The 11,373-nt window shown below is 32.3% G+C and overlaps 1 protein-coding gene across 2 annotated transcripts in view; it reads right to left on the bottom strand.

Moving 5' to 3' along the window:
• Positions 1–11,373, bottom strand: part of DIAPH3 (diaphanous related formin 3) — a 493,236-nt gene that overhangs the window by 156,172 nt on the left and 325,691 nt on the right. For both annotated transcript variants that reach the window (XM_032277324.1, XM_032277325.1), the window contains 2 exons: positions 10,001–10,125; positions 3,666–3,830 (listed from right to left, as the gene is read on the bottom strand). In XM_032277324.1, coding sequence (XP_032133215.1) covers positions 3,666–3,830; positions 10,001–10,125 — 290 coding nt within the window. The remainder of the gene's footprint in view (positions 1–3,665; positions 3,831–10,000; positions 10,126–11,373) is intronic.

Below are 11,373 nucleotides of genomic sequence, written 5' to 3' on the forward strand. Positions count from 1 at the left end.
ATCTTAGCTCCTTGCCAGCTATGTAATGATAGACAAGTCAGGATCTCTCCGAAACTGTTTCCTCATCTGGAAAATGGGAAAAATGACAGTACACATACCACATCTGGTTGCTATTATAAGGATTAAATGAGTAAATAAAGCTCCAGATACATGGTTAGCTCTATATATGTTAGCTATTAAATCACCCATTGATCATCTGTTACTCAACAAATTTATCTATTATATGCCATGAACTGCACTAGAGAAACAAAGATAAACACGATAGACACAGATCTTACTAAAGGAAGAAATGTCTGAACAGAGATCAAAGGGATGAGTACGATAATTTAGTCAGGCACAGTATGGAGAAACTGCTCCAAGCATAGGAAACAGTAAGTACAGTGGCCTGAACTTCAGAAAACATTCCATGGAAAACTGCCAAAGTGGGGAGTAGGTATGCAGTGAAGACAGTGGTTCCAACTCCCAATATGTGATATAAAAATTAACCTTCACCTTATGGTAAAACTTGTTCATTCATGACCAGAAGTATACCTAAATGCCAGTGGATGAACAAACAATGGAAACGTTTTAACAGTACTTTTGTTTAAAGAAGATTGTTTTTGCCTATTAATGTGGATTTCTGGAACAAGATCTTCAACAAATTAAAACTCTATATCTTTCTTTAGCTACAGATCTAATATTTCCATACTGACACGTTCATATTGATCTGGTTTTCAAAGTTGAATAATATGGAATTAAAGAGCAACCTAAGAGATCAGAAGACTTGGCCAAAACAAGAAATTTATTTGTCAGGAGTTTTTGACAACAGTACAACTCTGGACTTTTAAGAAACATACTTTGTCTAAAATTTAAGCAGTATAACCCCAAAAAGAAAGAAAAATGGAAGAGAATAAAGTACCTGTGTAAAATTTTACCACCTTGTTACAATCAATTCCCTTCCAGTCTTCATGCTTATTTTTCTCCTAAATTTCTTCTATATACTATTGTTTACATTTAATAAATTTTTACAGTCAGTGTTAACAATCTTAATTTAGTGCAGTGTATACATGGATGTGTGTGTGATAGCAGTGACTTCTGTTACCCATGCAATCTCTGAAACAAAGTATAGCTGTCACTCTGTTACCTACTTTTTTGAACGCTTTTCCTATTCATACTTTCTCTCTGCCCACTACTTGCCCACATGAAATGCCAAGTTACCCACAGAATGCCAAAACCCTCTCATCCTTTTAGATGTATTAACATCTATTAAATGCATAACTGCTATTGCTGTGTCAAACAGGACTAGCTTGAAGCCTAACCCCTCTTCCAATAGAAAATAAAAAAGCGCCATTTTTTTTGGAACAAGAATTTGGTTTGTAAATAATTCATCTAAATATGCATACTTTACATAGTTGGGATCTGGATTCAAATCCCAACTGGATCACTTACAAACAATATGGCATTGATCTCATTAGGAAACCCTCCAAATGTCAGTGTTCTTATTAGTAAACTGGAACACAAACTGTAGAATACAAGAGGCAGCATGACATAATGTTTAAGAGTTTAGGCTCTTAAAGAAGGCTTTAGAGAAGATTATATGGGTTTAAATTCTAGTTCCACCATTTTATAGCAGTATAACACTGAGCTGGATATGTTCCATCTCTGTGCCTCAGCTTCTTTATCTGCCATAGAAGAACTGTGTGGCTTGTCTGACAATATATGTAAGGCATTTAGAAGAATGCCTGGCTTATAGAAAATTCTCAGAATAGAAGGGTATTATTACTTCATATATCCATTTTATACTCGATGCATACTGTGTCAGAGGTTCCCAAGACCACCCTCAGGTTTGATAATTTGCCGGAAAGACTCATAGAACCCAGAAAAGTCATTATATTCACTGTAATGGTTTATTATACCAAAGTATACAGATTAAAAGGAAAATGTGCAAAGGGCAGACTTCAGGAGAAACCAGATCCAAGTCTTCCATTGCCCTCTCCCAGTGGAGTCCAAAAGGCAATGCTTCATCATCCCCAAAACAATATATGACAACAGGTACCAAGTACTGCAAACCTGGAAAGCTTCCGTGAGTCTTGGTGTCAAGATTTTTATTGACAGTCAGTCACTTAAGCATAGGCTGCCTGGAAGACTAATCTTAGCTATTCTGTCTCTAGTTCAGTAAGAGTTCAAATGGACATAGTGTGGCCCAGGGCCCCAGGGACACAAAACAGGTATTCACCATAAATCACATTGTCAGCATCTCTATATAGGTTGGCCCAAGGCCCAAGGTATATAAAACACCCTTATCAAGCAGGGTATTTCCAGGTCTCTTAGTAGCCAGTCAGGGGACAGTTTTCTTTGGAATATGAAGGTTTTGGGCACCCCAAGCCTTCTGAATTAACCCTTTACTGAATAACAATTTATTGAGCAACTACATATGCCAGGAGCTATGATAAACATTAAATATATATTATCTCATTTAATACTTATAACACTTTTATGGGGAAGGAATTCACATTCCTTTTTAAAAACAAATGTGGAAACTGAGACTCAGGAAGGTTAAATAAGCCTTCATAGACACAGAACTCATATGAAATCCAAGTCTAGCTCTCTCAGACTGCAAAGTCTTTTCTAATTTGACTAAGGCATATTGCTTCACAAAACGTTACAAAATTTAAAATAATATATTGCAAAGTATGTGACACACACAGGTATATAATATATTAACCAAATTTATTTCTGATAGGGAAAAATAATTTAAAGAATTGCTTTGAATTTGTGGAGAAAATAAATTAGAACTGTGAGCAGATGTGTATTTCTTGAAGACTAGTTTTTCTTTAAAATAGTGTTTTCATTAAAAGTCTATCTAATCCTAACTAAATAATTATAACCAAGCCCAACAACCTCAGCAATAAAGTTTTCCTGAGATTAAAAAGAACCAGTTCTTTAAATTCAACCTTCTTTCTCTTTACACCTCAAAACTTTTTAATCGCCACAAACAATTGCTCAAATACAGAAATGACTTACTCATCTATTAAGAATAACAATTTTTCATTGCAGAAATATACCACCAGTTTCCCTAGGGAGGCAACAATGCCTTCTCACTTTAATATGTGTATGGTTCTTTTCTTCCCCCCATCTAATCAGCTAATATTTTTGAAAAGATATTTTTAATGCCTAAATGAAAGGATTCCACATCAAAGACCTGACCTCCTATTAAAGTATCTAAAGGAAACCCTACAAATGTAAAACCTATTCAAAGGCAAATTGCATGTGGCTTATTGTACAATGCATTAAGAAAAGGGAAAAAAGCTGTATAAAAGCTGCATGGAATCTGGTAAAATTATATCACAAAAATACAAATTGATCTTAAGTATAAAGAAACAAATTCATAGCCCAAAACTTATTACAGAAGTGCTCTGTAATCAGCCAGCAAGGGAGTCTTTATGAAGAACTATAGAATCTGTCACCTTTTCAATCAAAATGTCTGATTACAGCTTAATGTTGGAAAGGCCAAAAGGAGAACAAACCATACATTTTTCAATAGATTTTAAAATCTGAAATTTTATAGCTAACTTTCAAAATAAAAAAAAAACAGGTTTTCCTATAGCAAAAAAAGTAGAACAACGTAATGAGATAAGATAGCATAAATAACAAAAACTTTTTACACAATAAATTTTTTATCATACCATGAATGTGGTTCTGAAGTTATTTAGGTCAGTAAGAAAGTCTTCCAAGGACACTTTCTTCACATCAATGGCATAGTATCCCATTATACTCTGGTATAACTTTTCCATGTTTCCATGTAACTTCGAAAGTGTCTCATATTGTTCTTTTGCACTGATAACAAATCTGTATACCATAGTTAAGGTATTCGGAAATTTATAAAGTAATTCTTTAAAAAAACTCTGTAAATCCAATGTTTTCATCTAATAGCCACCATTATTATAGCTCCAAAATTCTAAAATTACATTTAATAGTTAACAATTCTTAAAGTCAGTTATACTGCATAGCAACATCTTAAATTCAATTTCCAATTAACTTTGGGAAATCATTAGAAAAGATTTATATATTTCATCTTTTTCTTCAACAAGTTCAAAAAACATTTCTTCCAATTTACCATAATAATATATAATATGGAGTTCATATGATTCAAAACTATAGCTCAGTAGTTGCAGTTGAGTAATTGCAATGATACTGAAATCAAGAGTACAAGCATTAAGCACAACAGTTAAACTGGACAACTTGGGATCGATTTCTAGCTCCTATACTTGGTAGTAGTATGCCTATGGGCAAATGCCTTTATGTCTCTGTACTTCGATTTCCACATCTGTAAAATGGGAACAATAATATCACCAACTCACGGGGCTATTGAGAGGACTAAATGAGTTAACATATGCAAAGTTTGCAGAAAAGTGACTGGGCATTTAGTGGCACACAAAAATACTTGTTAGTATTATCCCTCACTTATTTTAAACTTTATTTAAGGTTCTAAAAGCGAACAAAATAAAATTTTAAGAGTTAAACTGAAAACTTCTTCCATTATGTCAGCAAATTAGCATTTTAACTTCTCTTAGAAAACTGGTATATAATTTCTTTTATGCATTAGATTATTAAAAATTATGATTACACACATAGGCACACATAGGCATACAGAATTACAATTACACAGATAGGCATACAGAAATGTTCTTCTCTCACATACTCATGACAATATAGTTCTTCTGTCATTTACTCATGACAAAATGTTCTCTCACTCATGACAACATAGTTGAAAACACACTGAAATTAAGAAGACGAATTTAATGTGAATGTGACAGCCACTGACATTAGAAAACATTTTCTAAATAAACAATAAAATTTTCTTTGTGTGACAAATTGCTAATGCAGTTAGATATAACATCACGATACCACATCCAGAAAAAATGATTCTTTTAGAGCATCACTTATAATTGCTGATGGCTCTTTTAAATTGGGACATTTAAAGAAATGGAACATAGTTAAATTTGCAGAAGTCCTTTTATTAAGTTTGGCCATTTTTAAAACAAAAATTTTAAACAAATTTAAAATTTAAAACAAAAAACGGGATTTAAATTTTAAAACAAAAAACGAGATTCAGGCAGGCCAGGAAAAAGAAACTAAAAATATAATTTTGATATCTAAATTTTTTTGCCCACAATTTCAAAAAGATATGGTTCTTCTGGCCAGAGCTTTCATCACTAGATGATGAAATAAGGAAACTGATGCAGGCCCTTCTCTTTGAGAAAAATAATGAAAGATAAGGAAAAAAGAGACAGCAGTACTGCCAGGTAGGGAGTAAATGTAGACTAGCCATGATAGAATTCGAATTCATCATCATCATCATCATCTAAAAGAAAAACCAAATGTGGTTAGTCGTCCTTGTGCAAATTGTTAAACTCCAAGTTCTATATTTGTCAAGAGCTTTGGAAAAATATGTGAAATACTTAAAATAAAAATTTCATAAAATTCATTATAAAAATATTGATATAAGTCCAATTACTTGATGTTTTGAGAAACCTATTTTGTTGTGTCCTTTACCAACACTGAGGCCAAATTATCATTAATTTCTACTAGATTCACTGTCATCTTCCCATTTGAGAGGTATAAGACAACCAGATCTGTGTTTACATGCATCGAATGACACGTATTTAGCAATGGCCAACTGAGACTGGAAATTCTTCTCCTGGTCTGCCAGTATTGCTCATTACCAAACCACCTACCACAAATATATCCCGCATTTATTCTTAGGTCATACTGCCATTATTACAGTTCTGTCACTGAGGATGACCATCACTGCAATTAACGCACTTTACAAGGATCAGCATCAATCAGACCTATGTGTCTAATATCTTTCATAGACTTTCTTGAGTACACAAGATCCAGCAAGCCATTCAGTAAGTGTTTACTTAGTTCCACTGTATTCTAGGCACTAGGAAAACCAGTAGTTAACAAGTCAGGCAAAGTCCCTGCTGTCAAGAAACATTTTACAATATGGAGACAAATAAATAAATGAATGATATTTTCAACATAGTAATAAGTATGATGTAGAGAAAAAAAATTGATGTTACACAATGTGAAAGAAGTTAGGTAGTTAAAAAAAAGTCCTAGCTGAGAAAGTGAGATTGACTAAAACAACAGAGGCTTGACTGTTAAAGAGCAGTGGGCCCTCCATTGGGTAGCACTCTCGTGTAAGTGTAATAAGACTTCAGAAAAAGAAAAAAAATATTATAAATTTGGAGACTCAGAATTAAGAGCAACACATTTAATGCTAATTTTAAAAGTTTGGTAAGAAGGAAGTAAGTGGCAGACAGGCAAGAAACAAAGAAGAAGAAAAGCAGAAGAAAGTGAGAAGACTAATTCAAGAGAAGAAAAATCTGCTACGATAAATCACCTGATTGCCCAATTTCCCATCTTACAACTGCGCTATGTATTACACAAGTTTACATTTCACTCATTTCAATCTTCTGTTTTACTTCCTAGTCACCACAATTCAAAGTTCAAAATACTAAATTCCTTTACTTGAAAAATGCTGCACATAATACAGTGCAGAATATAAATATAAGTCTTTCTCTCAATGAATTTACTGGGCTGGCTTTAGCATCTACCCAGTGATTTCAGAAGTTTCTAAAGCATTGCTATATAGAATAACAAAAAAAAAGTGTGAAAATAAAGTGGGATTTCAATGAAGAAATTTAAAGAATATAACATGGAAAGCAGTCAAGTAACTTGTCACATAAGTTGTAATAAATACAGAAATATATAAATGTCTAGCAAAATAAGTTTTTCTGAAAGACTCAGGAGAGGGAGTAGGAAGAAAATAGAAAGGCAAGTGCTCATGCAAGAAGAATTTCAAGAGCAATGCTCTAAATTCTATTTGTTATTCTCCTTAAAATAAGACATATCACAGAATTTAAAGATCATGAGAAAGGAACAAGCACTACATGACACAAATCCTGGCATATTCTTAATTTTCTCACCGATAATAATTTAGTAAGTACATACACCTCGCATATAATAGTTTGCATGTAACAATACTGCTATACATTGAAATTGGTTTCACATTTTTCGAGCAAGTAGCTACTGTGGAACTATTCAACTCTAATTAAGGCTCTGACTAGACTTAGCAAGAGAGAGGTAATAATTGTTACTAAAAAGGCAATGATATTTGAAATAATAGTGCATGCTTTTCAAAGGATGCACTAAATTCATATTTTTTAATATTAAGAGGTGTATGTAAAAAGTGAGCATGCGCTGAAAAAATAAAAATACAATATACTATCATTGAGTGCTATTAGTAAAATTTCACATTACAATTAATATTGTATCTTAATAATTTAAGACAATGCAATTAACAGATATAACAGTTCACTAAATCATAATTGTTTAAGTGTGTGCTTGTGAGATACATCCTTAACAACTTAAATAATAGGCATATTCTTCCAGAATTGGTAAATGAACCAAACATTTGATATGTACTTCGACTAATAAGCATCAAAATGAAAAATATAAACAAAGTTTAAGTGGTTAATAACAAACTTTAAATATATTTTATTAATTGTGCATTTTAGCTTCCAAATTCTTCAATTTTTAACATCTAAGAAGCTCACAATTTGCCATTTTAATAAGATCTGTATAAATGCATTTAATATGCAAAATCTGACTTGTCAGTCCTAATTAAAGTAAACAAAGACTTGCAATGAATGAATTTAATTACTTCGAAACTAGTATGTCTAACTAAGAAGAAAAGCAAACGAGTGCCATCTAATCTCAGCAAAGAATATTTATGATTATAAGCTTTGTCAATAGCAAAGTGCACCAACTGTTCATATATCTGACTTCCAAGAGATACATGAATGCTAATCAGTTCATTAGAGGCTTCTAGGTTGTGATATTTAGCGACAGGATGTAGTAGCTTTCTTGTCCATGGAGTATAATTGTACTCAGAATGAAAAATTGTTTCCAACAAAGCATCATCCTTCCTGTTTCTGATTTCCTGCTGGTTGCTTTTTATGAGCTGCATACCTTTCAAGAAGCCGACATCATTCAGTTTCTTGTGTCATATAAATACAAGTATAGATATGTCCTGAGATCGTCTGCTAAGCTTGCAAGATTCTACAACCCTTACTGCAAGCTCAGGAATTCATCTTGGTTCTATAAACCCGAGCTTCATAATTAGTGCACTCACAGTGTATTATCAGAAGCTACATGCAAGCAAAATCTTTTCTAAACTGCTTTGTATCTATAGGGAACGATAATAAGTAGTTCAATTAACAGTACTTAGTTATTAACAAACTGTCACATATGAACATTTTTAACATGATAAAGAAAAAAGCTAAGAATGATGAAACATATAACGCAGCAATAATACATTTATTTTATAAAGCATACTTTATCATATTGAGAAGGTAGTACGAAAATTTTTTTTGATGAATACAGACTTCACCTTTATTTAAAAAAAAAAAAAAAAAAAGCCTTACTCACTACGGTGATAAAGGCATCCTCCCTAATGAAACAAGAAACTGGATGGGTGGGAAGATACAAAAGGAAACAAACACATTAGCCTGAATTGATTGTTGTTGGAGTCTATTTTTACGATATTCCCCAACAGAGACAGTGAACGAAGCTTAGTTCACAATTAAGCTGAAAGCATATACAATAAAATGTATGACAAGCCAAATATTAATTTTGTGATTCACTAAATCTCAGGAGAGAAGAGGTAGAAAGAGGAAAAATAGTAATTTTATTTCAAGTACCTCAGTTTAAGATATTAGGAGTGTCTATTTATAAGAGCACATTTTAGAAGTGGCTTATCTTTCATGCAGATTTCATTTGTCCACATGGGATTTTAATAATGCACCGTAGTAATATTTTATTACAACACAAAAGACATCAGTCTGTAATTTCACAAAATGGTTTGCAATGCAACTCAACACTAGTTTCAGGAAATAAAAAAGTTTATTACTTCAGTTACTCATTAGAGATTAAGCCACAAAATTAGTGATAATAAAGATAACTGAATACAAAGCAAAGCTTAAACAGGACACAAGCCTCATGCTATTCATTATGTATATATAGGGGTGTGTGTGTGTATGCATACACACACATATATATTTATTAATTTATTTGGATTAGGAAAATATCAATACAAGTAGTAACTATAATAAACTCCATTTTGATTTTGCAACTATCTAGTATTTCTAAAGGAAATATTAAATTTTATGGAGCATGAACTAATTTATAATATATACCAATGCTTGAAGTGAAGCTGAATAGTTAAACCTGTTTATGAAGTATTATATCTGCTTCCTCAGACATTTCAAAGGTATCTAAATCATATCATAACTTTAGAGTCAAACTTCCTCAAGCTGAGTTTTAATATCCTTTCAATTCATCATGAACATCAGAAGGAAATAAGGCATACGACAGGGAAGAGATGAGAGAACATACTATTATCCAACCTGATAAAAAGGAAAAAGGATAGAAATTAATGCATATAAATTTGTGGCTGGGCGCAGTGGCTCACACCTGTAATCCAAGCACTTTGGGAGGCTGAGGCAGGTGGATCACTTGAGGTCAGGAGTTCAATACCAGTCTGGCCAACATGGTGAAACCCTGTCTCTACTAAATATACAAAAAAATTAGCTGGGCATGGTGGTGCATGCCTGTAGTCTCAGCTATTCAGGAGACCAAAGCAGGAGAATTACTTGAACCTGGGAAGCAGAGGTTGCAGTGAGCCGAGACCATGCCATTGTACTCCACCCTGGGTGACAGAGCAAGACTGCCTCAAGAAAAAAAAAAAAAAAGAAATCAATAGACATACATTTGTGTATTATTCATGACAGACAGACACTTTGATAAATTTCCCTGCAAAAAGGCAAGGGTTAAACCTTCTGTAATTTGGCACTACAGAATGATCTCTGATTATGCAAATACACCTAAAATATTAAATAAATTGTATTTCTAGTTGACTAGTGACTTAAGTTATTTAGATATCAAAGGATATGGACATCTTTGTCACAAACTTGTCATGCAAGTCCTCAGGAGGGGGAAAGGTTTCCAATTCCTTCTCAAGCTGTTGAAGCTGCCTTCCCATCTGCCTCAAATTCTTTTCCAGCGTTTCTACAGAGACTAAAAGAGAGTATATTAAATGCCTTGAAAGGACAAAATTATAACATATAAAAGGTAAGACACCCTAGAAACAAAACATTCATGAAAAAACTCATAACGTAGGAAAATTCATTATAAAATAAAGAAAAATGAATTTCACTAAGTTTTTAACCTTTCAATTTTTGAAATCTAGTTATGAAAGAAATTCAGTAAGACAGTCTTCAAAACATAAGACAAAATTTCAAAAATGCTTATACACACCAATAAACCACACTTAAGAAGTAAGTTTTATTAGTGTTCTTGACCATTAGAAATACTACAAAATCATCAGTCTATTCAGAGAAGACAAAAAGAAAACTGTTTTTAAAATTTGACTGATTTAAATATAATTTTAACATTTTTCAAAATCATCTCTTGACAGGGAACAGTGAATAGATGGGAAAGATAGAGAAAAGTGCTTTCTATTGTCCAAACTTATCTACAATGGGAAAGAAAAGGTATCAGAGACTATTTATAATGACAAATGTCAAGCTTTCTTTACTGATATCCTGAATGCAATCTGTGCTTATTACCTAATAATATTTTTCCTTCTTTGACTTAAAGTGGCTCGCACAGTACACATGAAGAAATGGTAAACTAGGGCACTGTGTCACAATGAGAATATACTGGTCACCCAGCAGAACAGACATTAAGGTTCATTTCTGAAAATCTTTGCATAGCCAATTTTATATGACACTAGGAAAAAGATTTAATAATGCAAAAAGAAGACAGAATGACCTAAACCAACTTTTAAAATATTTGCTTTAGGTACATATGAATTCTAGATTTAAAAAATCGATTGTTTTTGATCAATGTAAACTATATAAAACAATGTTTAAAGAATATATACAGTAATTCATGGTAATCTGCCATTCTTAGGATTTGGATTAATCCTGAAGAATGAGTTCAATTCAAGTTTCATTTATATGGACAAGAATATCCTTGGAAGCAATCTAAATGCCCAACAAAATGGAAGTGAGTTTTTTTTAAAAAAAATTTTAAGCTTCATTTAAAGGAATAAAAATAGTAAGGAGACATTCAAAATAATGTATAAGAACATGAAATGGTGTTTTTTTTTTTTAACCTAGATGTACAGAAAATAACATTTCATATTCTGACATTAACAGCTTTTAATAAAACATAAATATATTTTCTTATTTTAAAAAATTAGCAATCTAAGCCTCAAATGCAATGTTTTTTTTTTTTTTTTTTTTTTTTTTTTTTTTTTTT

The sequence above is a fragment of the Sapajus apella genome, unplaced genomic scaffold (assembly GCF_009761245.1).
Source record: "Sapajus apella isolate SASKATOON/1434 unplaced genomic scaffold, GSC_monkey_1.0 scaffold9, whole genome shotgun sequence".
Classification (NCBI taxonomy): domain Eukaryota; kingdom Metazoa; phylum Chordata; class Mammalia; order Primates; family Cebidae; genus Sapajus; species Sapajus apella.